Source organism: Glossina fuscipes, unplaced genomic scaffold (genome assembly GCF_014805625.2).
Source record: "Glossina fuscipes isolate IAEA_lab_2018 unplaced genomic scaffold, Yale_Gfus_2 2, whole genome shotgun sequence".
NCBI classification, from domain to species: Eukaryota; Metazoa; Arthropoda; class Insecta; order Diptera; family Glossinidae; genus Glossina; species Glossina fuscipes.
Window position 1 is genome coordinate 27,539,991 of NW_023998416.1, and position 25,492 is coordinate 27,565,482.

Genomic DNA, 25,492 nt, shown 5'->3' on the forward strand with positions numbered 1-25,492 from the left:
ATTCCCTGGCAAACTCTAGCTTCTTTTGAGCCAAATTAGCGTTCAATGCAACATATCAATTCCCAAAATAGCCAAATCCATCACTAATTTGTCATTTGCCTTTTATACTACGGGATCCTCAACGGGGGATGCGAACAAATTTGTTGTCTAATTTTAAAACAATTGCTTTAACAAAAAGATTAGTCATTTTTTCAACGAATTTAAATGTTTGAAATGGTTAGGAACAAATCTAAAATTGCTGATTGCGCCATGCTCCGCAAAAAAAAGAAATGGTAACGCAGTTTCACTTTAGTAAAATTGTTTCAGCCCATTTCCATAACAAAATATTCGATCAATTCTAGTACAAAGGAGCAGCACGTGCGCTCAGAGAATAAGTTGCAAGAAATTGGAAGATTTTCCTCAATCTAAGCATGAGTGTACGAATTAAAAGTGGAAAGAACATTTATAATATATTCTACATATTTATGAAAATATTGGAAAATAAAAAAAAATTATTTCATCTTGTAATAAAAATATCGAAATTTGCACAGACAAAGTTTGTCATCTACTCTTACTTCTTCATTATACAGTTACTGGCAACACTAGCTCATATGACGGATTAAAAATATGTTTTGTGGCAATGTTTGCAAATTTTTGACAGTTCTTGAGGCATAAGTTTGCTTATTAAAAAGAAGAAGGGAAAGTGTAGGGCAGAAAGTTAGAATTAATAATTAACTTAATAAAGTAATTTAAAATACAAACACATTAATCCGCGACAAATATATTTTGATATAATTTATTAATATCGCGAAAACAATTCTTGGCCATTTGAGAAGATAAAATGTGGATGAGCAGTTTTATAATCCTACAAAGTTGAATGAAATTCCTCTGTTATTTGGGATCTGCATGTGAGTTTTGCAGAAATTTTTCGGTTAAAAATGCTGTAAATCATAACAAAACAAGAACTCTATCAATAAATTGAATTGTATAACAAGTATTTTAGTTCTTCGGTAACTTTTTCCTTCTTTTTGTTTACGAATTAGTTTTGGCGAGAACAAGCGCCCGCGTTTCAAAAAAAAAAAGAAGAAAACTTTTAAAGGAATCGTAAATGTATGTAAAATGAATGAATTCGGCTAACGTGTTAAAAAAATTTAGTCTCAATTTGCAGACCAGTCTTTGATATTTTTTCTTACATGCTGCCATATATTGTAAGGACATTATTTGTCTGTACGAGTACAATTTAATATGTAAAAGATTGTGAACTTTTTATAGATGTGTGGTATATATAACTTAAGCAATTTTTATTATTAAGTCATCGATGATAACTTGAAATAAAATTTAATGCAATCACTGATGATAGTTTGTGTTATAAAAAAAATATTGATTTATAAGTGCATCTGTGTGCATGTATATACCATGTGTAAAATACCTACATCAACGTATTACTTAATACAGATAAATTTTGGGAACTTGACACAAGAGGCTCAAGTGATTTTAAGGATAATTTCCGGAAGGCTGATAACGAAAGCACAAGTAGTAATTGAAGAATTACACATACATACATACTTATACATATTGCAGACAAAACGCATAAAAAGTATATACGTGCGTACAATTATCGGAATGCAGACAAAAAATATTAATCATTGAATAATTGAATGAATCAATAGCCAGCTGTTTGAAAAGTAAAGCTTGCATCAATATACGTTAGAATTGAAATCTTCATACGGAACACTTCATTTCAAGATAAAAGTGGGAATAACTCCGTTCAAAAAAATATATTTTCGATGTTACTTTTTCCGAGCATGAATATTTCATAACATATCGAGAATAAATAAAATTTCAATCTGTGATTGAAGTAAATGCTCACCTATTCGGGCATTACGCAATTTTATCAATTTTTATCATGCAGGCTTTCTTCATCTTTTGAGCAGTACTGAGCTATTCTTCTAAAGAAAAAATGGTACATTTTTCTTTCTAAGCCTTTTATCTGATTTCTTATCATCTACTGGGAGTAGGTTGGACTCATAAATACTATTCAAAAACGGTACAATTTACGTCCAATCTTAATCAAAGAAGGATTCATTTATAATCCCTTACAAATATTTCTCCCAAAACTCTTATGTAACAGAGACTTTCACTTGACAAAATTTTAAAATTCGACGGAGACATAAAATAATAACAAGAAACTCACCAAAAGGAACCACCACGAGAAAAAAATGCTTACTTATTTACTCAAACGTCTTGAACTCAAATTTTTCCTTTGAATACGTAAAGAAAACTATTTAGAACAGTACTTACAGTGGGAATAAGTTACAAGTTAGCCGATACAGCTTTTCAAAAATGTTTTACGCTCAATGAGTTCATTGCATTCTCATTGAACTTTAGAAATATATGATATACATAATTTAACGTGTAATTTAGCATAAACAAGTGAAAACAATTTGATGGGACAGTTAAATACCCCACACCGATTCGTTTAATCCATATAACGATTTCTCAAAATAAGGTTTTACAGGTCGAAAATTTCGATCTATAGGTTGAACGTAAAAATACGTGATGAGTAGGCGGACAGATAAGCTTGACTGACAAGCTTGAGTGATTCTGAATAGATTAATGTAATAAATAATAATAAAAAGTGCATTTATTGCAAATCCTCCTAGGTGTTACATACATTCGCATAAATTTAATATACTCTTGTAACGCAAGTGGTGTAGAGTCTAAGAGTGTTGGCTAACAATATTTGGATTTACTCAACTGGTGCCAGAAGCAAATTGGAATATGGAAACACCAGAGGTTTAAAAATTTTAAGGGGTCACGGATGTGTAAATATCCAATAATTTGGTGGCAGTGGTAATTCTATAAAAACTGCACCCAAAGTCTTGAAAACTATTTTTTGGCAAAACACGAAAATTTTTCGCTCTATATGTAAGAATCAGTTTACTGCTCGTTCGAGGAATAGTGGAAAATTCTGTAAGGCATTCTTTTTACTCGGAAGGAAATTATTTTTTTGTAGGCGTAATTGACTGTTCCCTTCAAAAAACTATTTGAAAGAAATACATAGTGCAGTGATATATTTATTTATGTTCATTTCAAGCTTTGAGATATGAGGATAATTTCTGCCCCTATTCGTTAGAACAGTAATTGAGCATAAGGCATGCGCGGCCTATACGCACGTACTCGATGAGCATAGCACTTTGAACGCGACAAAACAAATTTAGAACGAAAGTTAAAATTTGGCAAATTTATGTCTTTTTGATGTTTTACTACTAAGCGCCATTCCTGTTAGCCGTCAGCAAAAAAAAAACAGAAATAGTCAAATGTTATCATTGATAATAATGCAATATGATTCGATCAGCTTTCAATTAATCCAATAGATTGCTATTCTTACATGTATGCGTCAACGCAGATTACATTAACCTACCAAAAAGCGAGTATTCGTTTCTTTACTTGTTTGTGTTCACAAATTTCAAATGCATTTAGGAAAGAAACTAATTAAGTCTTTGCTCTCAGTTCTCAATTTTGGCATTAAACGAGGGGCAAGCAATTAAGAAAGAAAAACTAAGAATAATCACATAATCAATGGATCAAAAGTAATTTGAGCCACACTTTCGCAAATATCCTAAAAGAAATAGGATAACATTACATTGTATATATATATATATAGCTTTCTATCTGTAAGTTGTTCTTATTTTTTATCATTAATTTACCGTTTTGATCTTTCTTAGGATTCAGCAACATATATGATATCATCAGCTTTAGGGGCTTCTGCCCCTTTAAGTCCTTCTGCACAAGCAACGTTAAATAAACATCTTCCTAAGCTATCTTCGAAACGTTTAATACAGCCTCAGTTAAATGTGAAACCAATTGCTCAAACAACTGAGGCAGCCTGCTTAACTGGTAAGGTTTAAGTCAACATACAGCTATAACTAGATATTGTTTGCGAACATATTAGACATGTATTATAAATGTAATTAAATAATATTGCTTAATTGTTAGATTGTGTTAGTTTCTGTGTTACATTGCTATTCTGTACAGACATGATTCAACTATCCCCACCAATCTTGTTATCAAATTCAAAAGCCGTGAAAGCCATGAACGAATTTATTTATCGAAAAGTAAACAAAAGAACTAACATACATGTGTAGTATGATTAGCTTTTTTAAAACGAAGGAAAGAAAACTTCATTTTAGCCGATATTTGTACCTATCGCCTATATCCAGTCAAAGTTAGAGTATAACTCGCATATGTGGGCGGCAGCACCCAAACTTTGCTTGGAGGCCTTCAACAGCATACAGTAAAAGGATCAGATTCTCTTGGGTGACGAGAGCGCGTCCAATGGGAGCTGTACAATGTTTAAAGATAGGTGCATCCAGGGCGTGGTCCTACAGAGATAAAAGAGATTTGTCCACCAATTAAGTCATTCAACAGGGCTAAACCCCTTCCAATTTTTATACAAACACATTTTCAATTATTGAGAAGTGTAAACAAATGTGGACGCTTACTCTCAGATGTTAGCAATTTTTATACAAACACATTGTCAATCTACTAGAGCACAGCAGTTTTAAGAAGAATAACTCCAAATCTTGACTTCTTTTAATTATAAAAATCTCTGGTATAATAGACGGATATATTGAAACCTTCGGCGATATGGCGCTCTTTTATAGTAATGTTGCAAGTAATGAAAGTCGGAAATCTTGATAGATATTTCAAGAGGATTCTTCCAACGAGTAAATGGATAAGCATATTATGAGTAAAGTTTAAATAATAACAATTTAGCAATGTCTTTTTCGCGAGAAAAAAAAGAAATTGGATTGATTTCCCAGATTATGTTGTAGCTTATGCGTTTAAAAATCAAATATTCAACATTTTTTTTAATACAATTATTTTTCAGTTTCTAATATCAGTTCTTGAAAGTAATTAAATTTTATTGTGTTTGATTGATTACGAAAGCAAATTTTGTAATCTATCAATGAAAAGTATATAGGACCTATTCATTCGTTAAGTTATCTCTTCTATTTTTAACACTGCCCCTTCAAGACAAATTGAAATGTTGCACGTCCATAAGGCCGATTTGTGTAGGCTTACTTTTGAGGAAAACTCTTTTATACAAACGGATTAGAATACGACGTTTAAATAAATTGCTATAGCTATATTAAATAAAAAAAATTAAAATGGATTAGCTTTTATATTATAAATTTACTTTTGCTAATAAATATATTTTAGATATATGCAGCAGCGAAAATTTGCCGGAAGTAGAGATATTTTCGTTATTGGAAGAACAAATACCTAAGTACAAAGTGCGTTCAGATTTTTTAACCAACTTTGCGGGATATTCCAACCAGGACTGGTATATACCAGCTCCGGCGCTCGCAGTTCCACTGGAAGGCTTAGGCCTCACCAAAGAGCAGACACGGGAAACTCTCAACTACTTTCGTAAGTTAAACTAATTTTCATTTTCAAAGTCTTAGATGCCAAATATATTCTTAACGGGTTATCGCTAGAATCCGGAGGGAACTAGACACCTTATCCACACGTCTTTAAAATAATATTTTGGAGATATACATATAAAAAACATTGGGAACCTACATGAAAATATATATATTAGCGACATGGTCGCTGCTTTGGTGCGCAAGTGTCAGATCACCCTAAAATTATTGGAATACTATTAGCAAAGACGGAATACGTTTGCTTACATGCAAGTTAGATGGATTTCTTTTAACATAATCCCAAATATTTCCTATTCCAAACTAAAATTTTATATTGAGCGAGAAGTCCTTCTCACTTTTACTTGAATGCTATTACCAATTAACACCTACGAATTATAAAAGACCTTCTCATTAATTCAACAATATTGGAAGCAAAAAATTTTAATTCTATGAAAATGTTTTGAAAATATCATTAACGTCGCTCCTTAGAAAGTAAAAATAGCTTATGTGGATTTCATATTATGTTAGCATAATCGATAACATTGACAGAGTGATATCGATAGACTTTCATATCTAGCCGGTGGTGACAGTTTTCACGAAATGATTCAGTGTAGAATGGAAATCCTCTAGTAAAATAAAAGTGAAAATAAGAAAAATTTATTTTTAATAAATCAGTGAATAATTTTTACAATTACTAAGGGTTTACAAATTTATTCTTACTAATCAATCATCTCGAAAGGAAAAAAACTAATAATAGGATAAAGTAGTGTTAAACTCGTTTTTTTTTTTTGTGTGAAAGTTGGCTTAAGGCACAGATTGACTAATATAATTTTTATACGTGAAATATTTTTTTCCTGTTTATTAATACCTTCTGAGGATAAATCGCAAGTGCAGATTTTGTTTGATCGTTTTTCCTTGGCCTTATCCGTAAGTCGAAGCCCATGACAATATGGACGCTTAATCGATTTTTTTTTCGTTTTCTAATTTTTTAGTGGTTGAGAGCCAACTATCTGCATTGAATAGCTTTGAATAGGCTCGTCTCATGTTAAATCGGGTGGGATTGGCAAAGGAACTGTGAAATTTTACTTTAAGTAAGTGAACAAATACCGTCTTTGGATTAGGGTAGAAAACATTTTGAAGTACGCAAAAGACATATTAAATTATGTATTATTACACAATATGCAATAGAAAACGTGAAAATTTCAATGTGTACATATGTGATAAAATGCTATTTTCCAGTATTGTGATTTATATAATATGTGTAAAATAAATATTGAAGGATTTGTGAATACGCAAAAACCAATTTTGAGCACAAGCAACAGGAAGAAAACATATTAGATTCATCCTTTTGTTTGCAACGCATGAAAACTAACATCGAAGACAAACTGACGGGTATATGTATTTGCTTGATCAGCGTAAGTTCCTAAATAGATTTACTAATGTTACTCTGTCTGTTTTTTGAATTAATCGAAGACTGCTCCATAATAGAAAACGAATCGTATACTTTATAATTCATACATTCCAAGGCGTTATAACGGAATGAGGAAATTTTTCAAAAATCTCTAAGTGGTACCTTATAAAGGAGGCTAATGAATGAAAATAAGTGCAGTCTTTTATTTAATTCAAATTTACTTAATAATCAAGAAGTTCGGCAAACACTCAGAACAACTTAATTAACAGTGAGTACACTGGAGTAAACATTTCATTAATCTAGATTTTGTTTGATATCAGCCCCATCTGGGTACCTTTTCACACGGCTTCGAAATACAGTTCAGACGGTGAATATCCAAGATGCTTTTTGCGACTTGTATTACTGTATATTACTTTTTTTTTTTTACTTTATTTAATATTCATTGCGTATTTCAAAATATTTTGCTACATTGATTACATTCTAGGGCCGAACCATATTTGGAAATTAAATTTTCGTTCGCAATATGTGAAGACTGCATAAGACAATTCGTTTGATTTAATTCCGAATCTGTGCCAAAGCTAAACTTTTATGCTTCCAAGTAAAAGGACTCTCACTTATTATAATATGTAAGACTTTCAAATAACTTCAAATTAGAAACCATAATTGAGGTACGCGATTTTCAAAACTGTTGATGAAGGGTAATAAGCTTTCAGCTTAAGATAAACAGTTTGTATTAAGGGTGACCTACCCTGGGATGTAAATTATATTAATATATAGAGACTTTTTCTAGTTTTTAAATTGCGCATGTGCATTCCTGAAACAATTCTTTTTAACTTTAGTTTGCGGTATATATTTATTGTAAAATAAATTTGAAAAACTTTTGTCACTTAAATATTTATTCGAATTGTTTGTTGTTTTAGTCGTGAATTACGTACATTTCTTATAGATTCATTTATTGGTATAAGGTGCAGCGAACTTTCTTAGGATTGTGTTTCCATTTTGTCTGCTTTTGTTGAAGGTGTTAGATAGCAACAGTCTTCTTGTTGTTTGTCAATATTTTGCATAAATTTTATGCAGCTAAACATAATTCTTACTATAGCAGATGATTTTAAGGGCTCTTATACATTGGATACTTGAATTAATTTCTTTCGTTTGACATTAACAAGGAATATATTTCAATATATGGACAGCAACACCTCTCGTCTATAGTAGAACACGTAACTTATGTGCACTACTACAATAATACCTATAGATGGCTACCTTTCGTATATGCTACCTGGATGTCTGCATGCACAACTGTATAAACATAACAAAAACTTAATCGCCTGATTTACTTTTCAAGCATCCTACGACTTTAGTCTTGTAGTTGTTAAGCGCATCGCATTATTGCATTTCAGTTGATTTCTCATCCCTTTGACGTAACGAAACCAGGTTGTTCAAACACAGCGCTTAAGAGAAAAGTGACTGCCGGAGTGCAAAAACAACCTTAAGCAAAACTTCTTACATCCGAGCAAGCATTGATGATTTAAGAGGATCAAAAGATTATCTTGGTATTAAGAACAATAAGACATCAGCAAAAATAAAATTTAACGTAATGGCAGTGAGCTTTAACATTCACAGTTAACGCAATAAAATTTTTTAAAAAGTCGTTTAATAATTATTTATTACGGCCCCGATCGGCAATTTTTGGCATCTCAAATGCTGGAAATGATGAGAAGTGAAAGATGTCAAAAAGTTGACAACCAAAGAGTAAAATAAAAAACCAATTATCGCCTAATACAGTTCTTAAATTATTTTCGCGATAACATACCAAAAGTTACCTTCTTTCCATGTAAGGATGCAGTTTTCAGGGCAGCTTTTATGTTAGAAGAGACCCCAAATATAGATCTACTACTTGACCCATCTAATCTAATTTTTTTATCCATCACTGAAGGAAGGGAGGTATATTCATTTTATCAAAAGGCCTGTAACGTCCTGAAGGAACCATCAGTAACCACACAAAGCATGTATATTCTTGATCAATATCAAATTTTAAATCGACTTACGCATGTTCGTCTACGTATCTGTCCGTCTGTGAAATGTCCGTTGTAAGCATTCTCGTGGCCAGAAAATGAAGCTATCAACTTCAAATTTGGCAGAAACATTGGAATTTCGTGCACGCAGATTGGTATTGAAAATAGGCCAAATTGGTCGAAGGGCACGTCCAGAGCACAACATAAGCTGAGAACACCTCTGTTTTTCAAAAGCAAGAAAATATTAATTTTTTGCTTATTATTCATAAACTTTAGCAGGTAAATGTACAAAAATTTGAATTTGAATTTCTATGATCGATGCTGTGTAGCGCCTGAACAAACATAGAAAAATTTGACGACGCATACCCAATATTATATCGCATCAAAATTTAATTTTCTTTTTCAATGCGATTATAACGCGCACATACAAGCTTCAAAACCCCATAAAGAATATAAACTTTTGGCCAGTTTCAAATTTGAAACGCATCTAAGTATGCCTCTCTGTTCGTCTGCCCAACTGTGTGTAGTATCTGTGACAAATATGAAGATGTCGCTTACAGTTTGCAAAAAAAAATTTAAAAGTGGCCTAAACCTTTCCTCAACGCCTGTACGCCTATATTGCAAAAGCTTTTATTTTGAAAATAGAAAAAATCAGTCGCGCCCCCCACTACTCTGTATTATAGAGAATAGTGATTTTATTTTTTTGTCTTAGTTTTTGGATAACAGTGTGATGGGTTTTAAAGATTCGGTCACGATTGAATATACTTTTGTCACTTGTTTAATATAAATTCAATACGACGAAGTACTCACATTCTGTGATTTTTATAAAGAGATTTTCAATATTGCAAACTTCTTTCATATAATGACTACATCAATGCATCGAGCACAAATTGCGACTTGTAGATATGAACACAAATATACATGGACGGAAGGACGGAGACGCCAAAAATTGATATAATCTCTGATCTGTCTTAAACCCTCCTGCATATTACTACTTAAATATAATATATTTTGTACCACAAGCGATGGTAAACGATATAAAAACGATGAAAATTAATTCAAAGACCCATTGCATGAAAACTGGAGCCCTTTTATTATATATGCTAGGTTTTTAAAATTAGAGTAAAGATTTAACTTCTTAAGTAAGGAGTTGAAAATCTTTTGTCCTGATCTATAGAAAATTTACGGTAGGGTGTACTTCTGGACGCTTTTAAATCGCTGGACGTTTCTTTCTTAGTTTCCGTTCTTTTTTCCTTTTTTGGTTTGCTCTTTTACAATTTGTTTATATGCATTCTTTTTTATTTTTGTTTTTTTTTTTTTGTTTATTTCCTTTTTCTTTGCTTTGTGAAAACAAAGGCTGAAATGTACCAATCGTCTATTTGAATAATTATTTAGAATATCTGCGCCTGATGAACAGTTCTTCGACAACCGGTTTTAATATTTGAACGAGTGATTCGCGAAGCGATATTAAAGTTTTTTTTTGTTGTTGTTGTTGTTGTTCTTTTCCAAATTCACAAAAATTATGTTAAAAATTGTAACGGTGTCACATTACCTCCATTAATTAACGAATCGCAATATTTTTTTGAAAACAACTATATATATAACTGTAACGAAGAGAAAGAGAGAAAGATTACGCTTTTAAAATGAGAAAACCTTAACAACGATTTCATTTGTGCGAATATGGCCAACAGCGAGAGTATAACGTTAGAAGATAACCAACTTAAGTGTTTTGAATTGAAATACGGTGATGGAGATTTATGCTCCAAAAGGCGAAAGTCTCGCGACATTTCTCTAAGGGATAATGAATTAGCTGCAAATAGTAATCAATTAGAAAAAGGCCATGATGACGAAATATGTGAAAAATGTTTACCAAATTCTTCCATAATCGGAATTGCCAAAGAGGATGATAGTGACAAATCTACTAGTGAAGCCAAAAAAGAAAAAAAAAAATGTGCCAAAGAGGATTCCTTATTTTATACAACGAAACCGTCAACATCAAGTAAAGGTTTTGATAACACTTTCGCATTACTTCAATCTCAGGTGGAATATAACAAAGAAAAATCTTTTAAGATGCTAAGCAATATTAATGTCAATCAAAGTTTATTAGAAAAATATTCATTAACTGAACAAGAAGAAGAAGATGAAGATGCAAGAATGTCATGTACATTATCGGAATTTGAAATCACCGAAGGTATAAACACTCTCATAAAAGATGTAAAACAAAGGCAATCTATGGAAGCGGCGTTACCATTATTAACATATTTTCTAAATTTAGTCTCAAGATGCCAAACTGAAGATGCATTGAATGCTGTCTCAAATACTTTATTATCTTCGCAATTGAAATCACATGAAAATTTAAACGGAAAGATCATATATTATGCCGCACGAAAACCAGACGGTGTAATGTCGTTAAAAATTGTACGGAATTTACTCAGATCAGAAGGTATATCTATTTGCTGCTGTGTAACTATTTCTATATATTGAACAAGTAAATACAATTTTTATTATCATAAATAAATAATTATAAAGCATTGAGGAAACGCGCTTCCCAGACACCTCGTGGTTTAAGTAAAGAGGCAAATTACGCATTCTATTCCTCCCTGATCGTATGTTTACCGTTAAAATTGTTTAAAATACGAAAATGCTTACTTTCAAATTGAAATTCTTCTTAGCTTTCCAATCCATCCTCCATCCTCCAGCTTGCTTTCTTTCTCACTGCGCGCTGCTTAAAAGCTGCTCAAAAGCAAAAGCCGTGATTCGCCCAATTTCTCATCCCGAAGAAACTAATATTTCTACACTTTCAATCAGTTAACGATGTGAATATATGTCATTATCCGTCCATCCGTCCTTATCGCGTTTCCTCATACCCGTTTATCATCATGTATATGTGTTTGCCATATTTTCATTAGAACCTAATTTCCTATTACACACACACACCATATTTGACGAGTCTACTCGTCATCGCTAAAGAAGTCGATCCAGTTAACTGGTTAAGCTTTCAATTTAGTTGACGCAATCAAAAACAAACCTTTTCTGTTCGTTTTTTTTTTTGTTTGAAAAGAGAGGCAATAAAATGCCCGACGAACTCTCTGAATCCCAAAGAATTTACATTTTTAGAAACATGGTGACCAAGTTGGAGCCGTTCAGTCAGTCATATAATCGATCCGATTTGCTCTGCGAAAGAATTCGACTATTGTTGATTCGGTTTTTGATAGTAAAAATAGAAATGGGATAAGCGAACTCGAATAAAAAAAAATTGCGTGCTAAGCACAACTTTCTAGCCCCGAAATATTTATTAATACTACTAAGCTTATTATCTAATATCCATTTATTTAAATTAGAGCCGATAGCCTGTGTTGCTAGTGCTCAATGTCTCTTTTTTTAGTCTAAGAATTCAATTCATTAGTCTAAAATTAAAATAATAATAATAATAATAATAATAGCCCCGAAATATCTTCACATTTTTAAAAAATTCAAAGTAAGTAAATAGAACGCCATGAGCCAAAAAGGGAATAGGGATGAAAGCTTCTAAGGAATCTGGAACAAGTGCTACTTAAAAGTAATTCTGAAGAACTTTAAACAAATTTCGGCGATATATATATATATATATATATGATATATATGCAAACGTGTCCTTTCATCGACAGCGAATGTCCCGTCACCTTTTGAGCAAAGTAAACGCAGACACGAAAGTTAAACCGGGAATTAGTTTGTTGTTCCACAGTACATGACACGATAAAGTCCAAAAAAATTAAATTCTAAACACATGCTCGACATTGTAGTTTTACTTAAGTCTCAGTTTTAGCTTTCGAAGGTATCTTAATAAAAATCTTCTAATATAATTGGATTGGATTGGATTGCTAGGAGGATAAGGAGATTATTCAATGACGCTATAAACCAATTGTTTGCCAAATTTATTCACTTTATTGAAAATAACCCCAAAACTCTTTATTTGCTTTGAAGCGTTAAATAAAATTTGAAAACTTTTCGGTTAAAAAGTAGTTTACGTCTCCCGTTGATGGACAATATTTTCGTAAAAAGACTAATTAAAATTTCTTCCATGACAGATGGTTACTTTCAATTTATACTCTTTAGAAATTGGTTCGATCGTAAAAATTACTTGCCTGTTTTTCTAATGCAAAATGACTATAAAACAATGATTTTATGATGATATGGTTTTCGCAAAAAAAAACAAAATACAATTATTTTGCGGGTTTTTTTTTTGTCGACCGATTAATGACAAAAATTATTTGAAATATGGTTAATTCACAATTGTACAAAAATAGATACAATACGTATGCCCTACATACACACATACCCCTATAAACGAATGTACGCGGAACTCAATAAAATTAATATAATAGATTTAGACAACAGAAGAGAGAAGCGAGCGATGAACATTCGGTTCAAAACGAATTTCTTTACGCATATTTATTGCTTCTCTTACATTGCACAACGATTTTTCGCGAACTATTTTGTGCCGATTATTTTATGGTCTTTATTTACTTGAAATAATAGTAAATTATTTATTATTAAATATTTATAATTTGAACATTAACTCGAGTATAGAAAGAAGAAAATTCAAGTTCAAGAGCGTCAAAGCACTCTGCAGTCTATTCCGGACAAACATTGCAATAGATTAATATAACTTTGTGTAAAGAGAGTATCAATAGCTTGGCTCGCCTTAAACAGTTTAAACAAATCGATTACACAGAAGGCAAATATTTACCTAAAAAAAAAAGATATTTTTTTATATCGTTTTCATTTATTTTTTATTATTTTTATTTCTATTTTTTTTTTTTTTTTAAACCTTTTTTTTAATACCCAATAAATTGAGCAAAACAAACAGATAACACCTTTGAGCAGATCTATAATAGACATGTATATATAGGTGAATCAATTAAACGCATACGACGTGATACTTGATCGTATTCGTACTAAAATACCAAATCGTTTGTTCGCAGATTATCACCTTATTTAGAAAAGAATATGAATGCCTGGATAATGGATTTCCACAATTTCGCTCATATTTCGTTGACATGAGTTTCCCATCTTTAACGCGTTATAAATCAGGTCGATCATAACTTTGCCGGTATTCTAATAAACATATGGCAGAAAAGTCGAGCTAGGTCGACCGTTAGAACATATATACCCTGCAATTTTTAATAATTTTTTCTTTTCTTTTGTAAGAATTTCAATATGAGACGGTATTCATTCTATTTTCCAAAAGTGTTCACAGAACGATCTCTTGCAGGCGAAGGTTGTTTGTAGAAAAGTCTGATCCAAAATATTTCTAATAGGATTGATTCTTCGGCGAAAATATGTCAATGCCTTCAACTTTATCATAATATCGGGAAAGTTGGAACGTAAAAGTATACAGGACATAAGATAGACAGACGGACTTAAATCAATTTTGAAAATGATTCTGAATTAATTGGTAAAGCAAAAGCCGTTCTTGGCTATATTGCACATACATGCGCATGAGCCTAATTAATCCTAAACCGTAAATGGTGGTGGAAGCATATAAAAAATAAAAGCTAAAATGGAATCTTTAATCAGTGAGTTGTATACGACGAACATATCCATCATGAGAAAAGTACAACATTTTTTGTTACAACGAGTGTATACGTCATGATGCGTTCATCTGTCCCTGTCGGTATTCCCCGTCGGTATTTGTATTTGTGTGTAATAATTTATTTTAGGAAATAATTCTGTCAAGTCGTTTCATTACAACCTAATATTATATCACACATATATCGTGTGCATGACGCTTATACTCGTTTGCGCAATTCAAACACGTATTTTCCAACGAATTCCACACAGTTAACAAATTAACTAATCGACTTGGGGGAAAGCAATTCTGATGTATTCTGCTGGCAGTTTATTGCTGCAATTGTGCAAAATTGTAAAACTTTGCGTCTTTCACTCCTCACATTCAATATAAGCAAAATGCTTTTCTTTTATCTTAGGTCTAGAAAAGAACTTTTTTACATATTGTTTCTCTTTCTATTTATTCTGTGAAAAGCTGATTTTCCTTTATATATAGCACTTTTCCTTAAGATCTGCTCTTAACTCAATTTATTTCCATTAGGTAAGCTTATCTCTCCGTTTTGTAACATGATGAGTTGATCTTGTAAAATCAAATATATATTTTGAGGACGTTTTCGTCGCTTTCCTAAAGACTGGGGCAGCTCAGCGGCCCAGGGTAATGGAAACACACAAGAGATTTGTATTTTCCCAGGACCTTTATTTTCTATTTCTCTTGTTACACTTTCCTTTTAAACGCGTCTCTACAAATCTACGGACCAAAACTGAACTTGATTAGTCGGCGACTCAAACTCAACTCCCTAACTAACTTAACCTATTCTTAGCCTACGCTTTATCTATCCTATTCTATTCTTATACTACGCCTGTCCTACTCTTATGCTACCTTACTCTCTAGCACTCCTCTCTCCCCAGCCAAAGACGGGGAACCCGTGAGGCAAAACGAGAGACGACTTTGGGTCCTCACAATATCTTTCTACTTGTCGTTCCATTACTATATCAAAAACTAACTGATTGGACTATATTTAGTTGATCTGTGATGTTTCCACCTACAGCACCAAATATTCTTTTTATTCATTGTCTTTTTGCTTATCATTGTTCTATGCTTACGGCATGTCTCTGATAGAACAAAAAGTGAATTCTGTGAAACTCAAGATTCCCACAGGTATATAATGCTTCCATTTAACATATCCATTTTCGGGTTAACTCTAGCACCAGATTGCACCGTTTAGCGTGCCGACATTATGACCTCTGCTATAGGATGCTCAAGTAACTATTCCCCTATTGGAAGATTTATATTACTCGTGAATTCGAGCTTCCGCCAAATTTGCCATTGCCGCATGGGGGTAGTGATAAGAAGGTGGTGCGACATTTCTGCTCCAGAATTAAATTAGGCACATTGACTGGTTTGAATGCTTGAAACTTTAGAAAAAAAAAAATGAAATAAATGCCATGGCGGAAAGCCCCTCTCCGAATCTCTAGATCACTTATATAAAACACTAATATTAAGCGAGTACTGCCAATATGTATAAATTTTCGTTGATCTTCTTTTTAAAAATCTGCAACATTTAAAAGGCCTTGGCGATCGCAGAGCCCAATGTAAACAGAGCAATGTCTGTTTGTCTTGTGTACTTCTTGTGCATTCTCTACCGCTTTTGAAGAATTCTTATTGAAGCTATTATTATCTTATCTCTATTTCAGTTTTATGCGGTAATCGCATAAGTCAAATGACACGAGCGTATGATGATATTGAAGCCGTTACCCGCCTTTTGGAAGAGAAGGAAAAGGATTTGGAATTGACGGTTCAAATTGGCAAAGAATTATTAACGCAAAACAATGTACTCGAGAATAAAATTCTTGAGTTAGAATCCGATCTAAAAACAGTTAATGAAGACCATGCACAACTTTTACACGAATTGCGTAAAAAAAATGAACTTATTGCTGTACTTACCAGCGACAGTGATAGCGGTAAGTCTATTACGTTTTACACGGGATATCAAAAAATTGCAAAGAAGGTGACAAACGTTACCATAAACATCGATTAACATTAATGTAATGTAAGATATCGTCAATTAAATAGCCAATCTAACTAAGACCATAACGACGCCCTGTTTGAAATTGAGAGAGAGAGAGAGAGAGGGAGAGAATTTAGGTAATAGACTTAACATAAACTGTTCTTCATTTCTCTAAATTTGAGTAGAAAAATGAAAATAATTATCAATACTCGGACTTTTACGATAGATCTTGAAAGTATAAAACATTTTTATTACTTGTACAACTTGAGATACAAGATTGTATTAATTTTGTGCAGATGTATGCAAACCTCGGAAGGATTTGAAATATATCCATCTTTTGTTATGCCAATCGATTCCGAATCACTTTCTGAAACCATTTAAATTTGTCTGTCACTTTGCCATATATTCATATATTGCAGGCCGTTTATTTTTTAAGCATTGTGATCTGTGTTGGTCCAAGAACCTTTTGAAAATAGTTCAGATCGAATCACATTTCAATTACTTTCTACTTGGAAAGTCTTTTTATGGATCAGTATAACAGGATTGCGTAGACTGTTTAACACATAGAACATTGTCCTCTATAGTGTGTTTACTTGTTTTCATATAACATTCTTTAATAAAAAAATCGAACCGTAGCTGACCTCATCAAAAAAAAATCTGTGCTTGCCTATACAGTAGTACAGCTAGAATTTCCAAATTGACATTAGAAACCCAAATCAAAAATGCTTTGAAAATATGACCCGAAATCTAGTAAGCATGGAATCACTTTCGCGACTCGAGTCATTTTCGGAAAAAACCAGACATGAGATTTTTTCGAAAATTTTCTCTTCAAAATTTGTTGCAATGCCTCTCTGAAACCCAATTGTCGATAAGTAGCAATAAAAATGTTACAATTCGCGACATGCCCACTTCCAAAAATACCTTTCTAGCTCATTGCCCAAAGTAATTTAAGATTGCATAAACAAACTTCCTTGATCAACGGCTTTTCAAGTGGCGGTTGAGCGGTTTCAAAAAGCTTCTAAGCTTTTCACCTACAATGTGCTTAGTGAGATCAAAAATGTATTCTTCGCCTCAGAACTAATTTATTGGACACAGTCCTTAACCTAACAAAGATTTTTTTACTTATAGTAAGTTTTGTGATTGCCCAGAGAAGACAAGATATGATTTAATTAGATAAGGCATTTGTGTTAAAAATTGTCTTTTGTAACTTTTTAGAAACTCCGACATATGCAAAATCTATAACCGTAGAACTATTACAAAAAAAAATAAACTCTCTTGAAGATGAAAACAAGTCACTTAAAATGGAAGCTTCGGAATTAGTACACCAGACCGATGCCGTAGAAGCTCACGAACGTCAACTAATGGACGACATTACGACGCAATTAGGAGATGTGAATAAACAATTTGAAAATCTGAGTCTTGATTTAGAGCGACAGCGCGAAGAAAATCGACTACAACATGAACAGATCGTTAGCTTAACGGCACGTCTCGCAGAAGCTGAGATGAGATTACATCAACTAACACACGACAACGATGAGAACGTTACGTTACTGAGTATCACAAAGGAAAACCAAAATTCATTGGCGTTGGAGCTTGTCGAATTCAAGCAACGATACCAAGAAGTTCTGGCTCTACTGCAAGAGACTCAAGAGCAATTGCGAAAATATCGAAAGAAGTCTATGCCACAAGCTCGAAACACGTTTATGCCTTCGATGGTTCATTTACAATCTGATTCTTTGCAATCCGAACTCATGGAGTCCTCACTTTATTCGGAAAACAGTCTTGATTCGGGCATTTCGAATGATAACCTTCGTTTTAATAATTCCTCTGGCCAGATCATGCCAAAGCTTCTGAATGAGATTGGGTTGCCCGCTCTTAATAATCCTGTGATAAGTTCTGCCAACACTTGTGCGTACTCTTCCGTTCCTTTCCCATCTTATAAACGCGTTTTTGATACTATTAAGTGCGCTAAAAGTGGAACCGTATCAAACATTGGTTCGATGTCAATGAGTAGCGTGTCTGGGCCTCGCATGTCAACGATGATTTATGGTGATAAACAGTTAGATGAAAATAATTTTAATTCGGAGAATGCGTTTGCGCTCAGATCAGCATCGTGCGAGAGCTTAGCTTCACAATCAGAAGATTGCTTTTCCCAACCGTCAGGAGTTCCCGGCGTACCTGGTGCTAAGGAATTAGAAGCAGCATTGAAGAGGCTCACCCCTGCCGAAGTGCTTGCGAGACGAGCAATGCTCTCATATGCTCCTGCAGGAACCTATTCTTACGACGATAATCTACCTATGGCTGGACTTCCCTTAGGAATACGTACGCCAGATAGTATAATGTCTACTGGTTCTTCGGGTGTATCGTCAACGAACATGTCGTCTACATTACACCAATGGCGTCTTCCTGAGAAATTGCAAATTGTAAAGCCAATGGAAGGATCTCAAACATTGCATCATTGGTCTCGCCTGGCGACACCGACCCTGAGTGGTTTATTGGAAGAGCGTCCAGGAGTTACAATACGTGGTGGTCGTGGACTTGAAGAACTTGGATTACAGTTGTACACATTAAATGATATTGAAGAAGATGTTCCTGATGAACTTCCAGGAAAACAATTCGAAATTTCATATTGTACTTACACATATACCACAAGTACAGTTATGCATCCTGATGATGGTTTCATCAATGACGCATCATTTCTCTCACAGTCACAAATGTCCTCACGCATGGCGTCTACATCAACATCTCGGCAGCCAAGGTAAGCTAAAACGTTACTGTTACAATCTAACATCACTGTATTTTCGATTTTTACATTTCTTTTCAGTTGTCCACCGACTCCCCGCGCTGGTCTATCGCGCAAAAATTCGTGTTGCACTTTTTCTGTCAATTTGGGTTTAGCATCCATGTTGAACGAAAGAGGTATTAAAGCCGTCACTCCAAGCGCACTTAATACGCCTGCCGGACCAAATTTTTCTCCAACAGTGACTCCTTACAATAGCCCTGGTGAATAATTTTTATTTAAATTCGCAAGAAGATCTTACATTATTATTATTATTATTAATTAATAATCTAATTTTTAGAGGATTCGCCCACGCGCTCTAGGTCTCCGGAACCACTTTTCAATTTATTGTCCTCTGGTGCGGACGTTTTTCGGCGCAAATTGATTGGTGGTGACGTTGAGCGCAGTCGCACCCAACAGCAAAAGCAGCAAAAAATTCTGCTTACTCGTCTTGAACGTCGTGCCTTGCGGTCTCTTCGTTTACTTGAAAAAGTTGAGAGCATTGGTTTGGAAAATATAATTACAACTCAGCCGAACGCCATGTCTCAACTAACTAGTGGAATTGCCAATAGAAGCATTAGTCCAATGGCACAACTTACTAGTTTAAAAAATATTAATCCCAATCCCAATAGTAACATCGTTAAGAATTTGCATTTTGATCGTAATCAGATCAAAGATGTGCTTCAAAAAGGATTGAGTCCACAAACAGCATTGCCCGTCAATAAAAAAGTCAAAGAGAAATCCGAGCATAATAATGAACCTAAAGTAAGCAATATAAATAAAGTTGCCATTAGTGCTGACGCACAAAGCAATCCTACCCCAACTAATTATCACGATGAAGCAACTATTAATGCACGTAGCAAGCCCGTACACCGACAAAAATCCCGGCGAAATCTTAAAAATGGACAAAGACCTGACTTAGGCACAACTGAAGGTCGCGTGCGAACCGATTTGGGAAGGGTCTCACCAAGAACCAACAGAAATCAACAGCAATCGAGTACTCAACGAGTTGTTAATGAAAATGCCGCAGATAAATCATCATCAACCAGCAATGAAAGAGATAATGAACAAACTCTTACTCAATCGTTCGTTGGCACAGTAAGCTCTTTAATATTTGGCAGAAAGGGGGGTTGGTTATAAACCCTTCGCACAGACAGACAGGCAGGCAGGCTATGGAAGAATAGAAACATTAATCATTTTTACTACAAGTGCTTAACTGCTTATTAGTTTTGTGAATAGAAATAAAACACATTAAAATATTTAATCCTAATGTTATGTACATATTGCAACATCACAATACTAACAGCACTTAGTTAATGGACTATTTTTGTTTTCCAATTCCCTCTATTTGCATTCAGTTTATGAAACAGTAGCCAGTTACATTATATCCATCATTTATTCCTAATATGAGCATTTAGTTATAAAAATAATGCGAAAAAACAAAAAAAAACAAATTCCGTTGTGAAAATTGCATTGTTTACGTTGAGGAGGTGCATATATTCAGTAAACTTTGTACTTACTTTTGTATTTCTACTTAATTTTAAACAACTATAGCAGAGAAGCACTGATTTAGTTTTTTTTTTTTTTTTTTTTATTTTTTTATTTTTTTTTTTTTTGTAATTGATTATTGCCTTTTATATCCACCCACTCAGCAGGTGTGTGTGTGTGTACCTTAACGATCTCATTCGAAGGTATCGGTAAAACGCTCGCGACTCTCTGCATGCTTTTGAAAACTGTAAAGTACTAGATAGGGAGTTGCAGGCAAATGTGGAGAGAAAATCTTAAATTATAATAAAAAGCTGAAAGAGGAATGAGTATACATACAAGAAGAGTATACAAGGCTACAACTATGGAGGGTGTTAAATAAAATTCCATTGAAATTATTCTTGAAATGGAAAGAATAGTGTTAAACGGGGCAAATTAGATGATAAGGTTGTGTTCAACCTTATAGGAATTTCTGAATATCTGCACCGAAGTTTCAATATACGTATAAGGGAGACTTTTTGTTTTTCTTAGTTTTGAAAGTATCATGAGTAAGTTAGCGGAACACTGTAGCTTAGCTCAAGATCAAGATCGTAGGAAGCTCTAGGAAGTTTAGGTTGGTTTCTCTTCTTTTTTTTTTTTTTCTGTAACCTAGAGTGACATAACCAAAACGTAGAAACAAATTGCACTTTAGTCGATGATTAGCAAAAACCATTGCTCGTAAACTGCAATTAGTATTAGTTTTCTTAGCTGAAGGAAATTTGTGAGCAAGATTTTCATCAAAATTGATGTTTTTGTATTAACACGATCAATCGATGGGGGGGATCGAGTGTTTGCATATATATAAAATCTTAGCAAAGCCACTCTTTAGATTTAGACGAACGATTTTGTAAATAAAAAATATCCGAAATCACATCATTATTTTTTCTATTTAATATAAGAATTCCTTTACAAACTTGCTTTACGCCGGAACGATTTAATAATTAATAATAATTATTTTTGAAAATCCCAATAGAAATGTGATTTTTGGCTAATACATATACAAACGACGGGCATTACATGACATTATTAAACATATAATTTTTTTCCAAGTTTACATTCTCAGAAGACTAAATTTTTTGTTTATATATATAAATCTCTAAATTTCTTAACACACATATAACCGATTACATGACTAGAATTTCCTTTATTTCTAGAATAGGAATACAAAAGCAAGTACAAACTTCTTTCTATTTTTTTTTTATTTTTTTTTTTTTTGAATACCTTAACGGCCATTAATAAAATAAAACTGCTATGTATTCACATGTATTATGCAAATTAACAGTTATCTTAAACCTTTGGTATCAACTTTTATTGTATATGATGAGGAAGTTCATGTATTTTCGATAAGTTATTATGCCATCATCCATCCATTTGTATATGTTTGTATATTGTGTTTATTTTATATTATTTTTATTTTAAATTTATCCTCATTTATTATATACCAGACCTAATGAATTTTGTTTTATTGTGAGGGCATTTAAAAATAAGCATTAGTTGCTTTTTTTGTCTTTAACACAGACACACACACACACACACACAAAACTCGTTATCGTGTTGCAAAAAATAAAAAAAAATATGAAAAGAAGTGTTGTGTGCGTACCTCTTTTCAAAATAAATAAATTTTAAAAAATAACATATACTTGAATTTTTCTAAATTGTCTGATAGAAATTTAATTATTCTTATATTGTTTACCCTCACTCTTTCTACTACTTCAACAGGATTATTTAGACGATCGGTGAAGATACTCATCTTAGAGATTAGAACTTCACGCAACGCGACCAAGACACTTCGTCCTGCGAAAATATATATGACATCGAAAATATTAGTTTTTTCCCCAATTGATGTTGCGTACAAACAACTGTTTATCTACTACTAAAGTAATTATTTTTCGCTCTTCTATTAGAAAATCTCTACAAGTATTACTCCATTAATTTGTAGTAGAGTTTGGAGTGGAAATTTATACGGTGTACTGTATGGTTGTCGTTTATGAGTAACAAATAAAAAAACGGGAGAAGCAGAGGCATCCACAGCTCTTAGTGCATATACGCTTGGGCGTCGTAAGCGCGTCCTTTGACCGATTTAGGTCCTTTTCATATTCTTTCGCAAATTTGTAGGCGTTTTTTGCGGGGTTTTCGAAGTTTGCTTCTGCGCGTTACAAGGGTACAAAATTACACTTTGATACACTAATTGGGCAGGCGTAGTCAAATTTTCCCGAGTTTGTGCAAGTGCTATAGCATCGCCCGCAGTGTGTACACCTATCCGCTACAGTCTAGGAGTAATGAGCACAAGTCCAATTTTTCATTCCTTTTGGAAAGCAGGGATGTCTTCAATATACACATGCCTTTCAACCGATTTTCGCATTTTCAATACCATTCTGCGTGCAAGAACTTCCAACGTTTTCGCCGAATTTGAAGTCAATAGCCTCATTACAAACACGGACACACGAACATGCTTAAATCGATTCAGAATTTGATACTGATGGAGCATATATATATATATATATACTTTGTGGGGTGTCTGAAGCTTCCTTCTGAGCTTTCGAAACGTTTCGATGGGATGAATGTAGCCCTTATCCTTCAGTGATGGGTATAAAATATGAATCCATCCATATTCCAGAACAGTGAAGAAGAAAAATAGAATGTAATATTTCATTTTTGTTAAACAATCCTTCATTCTTAAATGTACAAGCTATTACTACTTCTTTGACTTGTCTACGCATTCGTTGATCGCTAGGCAGAAACAAGTTTACTACGATACTTCAGTAGGGAAGGCTTTCTCATTTCGTCTATCGTTGCTTTCGAAAAAAACTTATTTGTCATCACATTATTGGAAATGTTTACTGTTTATTAGGCATTGGTATCATGATTATAAGAGTTTCCTTACAATTAGTCTTAATAGAACTCATTTTCATTACAAATTTTATTTATTTTCTAATTCTAGTTTTATCGAACTTTTAAATTCGAAGCGTATACGAATTAAATTAACTGCCGAAATGCATTCGAATTTAGTAAACTTTCAGTTAGTGTGCGGATTATTTATTACTCGCTCTCATTATCGCTGAGATCATCATTTCGAAATTGACTAAACTTGGCTTTTTTTGCTATAGTAAGAGCAAAATGAATATTTTGAATATTTTCTATTTCAACCTCGACACTCATCGCTTTTTATTCACATTCTATATGACATAAACATTTCCGAGTCTTTTACATAATAATCCCGTGTACAAGTTAATATAAATAAACTTCTTTTTAAAGGCTATCTGATTTCGATGCATTTAAATACATGTGTTAATTAATAACGCGTGTACCGTACAAGAATACTGAAAAGTGTTTGCTCATGCCTGCCAAGAAGAACTTCTACAAGTCAAGAATTATTTGCTAAAGGTTTGCACTTGCCAATCCATAGAGCACAGGAAGAGTACGGTCCCTAATGACATCATGGACTCACAGATTCAAAGCGATCTCCGAAGCAGGCTTTTCAATATTGGAGTTAAATTCCAAGTCTTCAGATTTCATGTGATTAAAATAATAGAACCTGCTCCATAGCGGTCGCAACAACCGCATCTTACAATGATTTGTGATGTAATAATTGTAGAAAAAGAACAAAGGAAATCTTTAAAATTTACGTGATTAAAATAATAAACCTGCTCCTTAATGGTCGCAACAACGGCATCTTATAATTTTTTGTAATTTAATAATTACCGAGCAAAAGAGTTCATATTACAAGATTTAAAGAAGCATTCGTTGTAGATTTGCTTGTTTTACTCGAATATTAATTGATTACTAATTTCCTTTTCTACAATATTGACATTTTCTGAAGCAGCATTCTCACTTCAATCAATCGAAGAATTAATAGCGTATTTAACCGTTACTGGTCTCTTGAATGCCTGAAGAGTTTGCTTTTTTCGCATTACATTCACGTTGATGTAACTAAATTTTTTTAGCCCGCAGCTTATGCTTAATTTTTGTTCTAATTGACTGATTCATACAATGAGTTTAATAATACTCGTCGCAAACGGAAACGAGTAAGAAAGTTATATTCGGCGGCCGTCGAATCTTACATACCCACCACTACGTTTCGTAAGTTTGGAACATTTCAGCCTTCTAACTTTTGCAATTTCTGAGTAACGAGCAAAAACCCGTAAGTCCTTGTTAAAAAAAATTTAGTTGTGTTCAGTTTAGGACAGATAGAGTTTAATCAATTCAGAATTTCATGCTGATCAAAAATAATTACATTACTACGATTCAAAGATCACAAAGTATCCCATCCAATGCCGTATGTCTATTGAAAAACAACACAGCCCAACACTAAATACCCTACATCACTTCTTTTAGTACATTCATTCATACAAAAACGTTTTCAAATAAGGCTTTATATGGAGATTGACCTGATCCGAACCATGTCCAATAACGTTCGTCCTTGGGCGGAAATATATTGGTGCACCAAATTTCAAAAAAACCTGTAGGCTGACGACATACATTGATTCAGAAAGAGAGCTTAAATCGATCGATATCATAAAAAGTGATTCTATCTCAAGTCCTTCTTAGTGTTGTACACATCCTAACAAGCTTAACATATCCTGGTATCTTCATAATACAAATGGTACAGAGTGTACAAATGGAGCTCTTTCGAAATAATTCATCCTACTAAGGTAAGGTTAAGTAAGTGTCTATGCTCCTAGGGTATTTTATGAGAGGAATAATTTCCAGACCAACTTTGTAAAAAGTAATGAGCGTTTAGGAGTTATGCAAAAATCATTGATCCCTCAGGCAGTATGCACATTATTTATCTCTCCTCT

The 25,492-nt window shown here is 33.4% G+C and overlaps 1 protein-coding gene across 9 annotated transcripts; it reads left to right on the plus strand.

Moving 5' to 3' along the window:
* Window positions 1–686: 686 nt before the first annotated feature.
* LOC119634170 (trafficking kinesin-binding protein milt) lies at window positions 687–25,192 on the plus strand. Of its 9 annotated transcripts, none has more exons than XM_038028179.1 (7): window positions 687–887; window positions 3,708–3,879; window positions 5,206–5,415; window positions 16,077–16,343; window positions 17,606–19,148; window positions 19,215–19,393; window positions 19,471–21,518. In XM_038028179.1, exons 2-7 carry the CDS (start codon window positions 3,723–3,725, stop codon window positions 20,307–20,309), a joined length of 3,195 nt encoding a protein of 1,064 aa, XP_037884107.1. In that variant the 5' UTR covers window positions 687–887; window positions 3,708–3,722; the 3' UTR covers window positions 20,310–21,518. The 9 variants fall into 9 exon arrangements, with proteins under 9 accessions (XP_037884107.1, XP_037884108.1, XP_037884106.1 ...); XM_038028180.1 differs by lacking the exon at window positions 687–887 and adding an exon at window positions 962–1,089; XM_038028178.1 differs by lacking the exon at window positions 687–887 and adding an exon at window positions 1,156–1,187.
* The last annotated feature ends 300 nt before the right edge of the window (window positions 25,193–25,492 follow it).

Bases quoted from the DNA above. Each gene is read 5' to 3' on its own strand.
- LOC119634170 (XM_038028174.1), top strand. From the start codon at position 10,512: ATGGCCAACAGCGAGAGTATAACGTTAGAAGATAACCAACTTAAGTGT. The intron at 19,149-19,214 runs GTAAGCTAAAAC...ATTTCTTTTCAG, and splicing joins TCAACATCTCGGCAGCCAAG to TTGTCCACCGACTCCCCGCG. The intron at 19,394-19,470 runs GTGAATAATTTT...TCTAATTTTTAG, and splicing joins GACTCCTTACAATAGCCCTG to AGGATTCGCCCACGCGCTCT.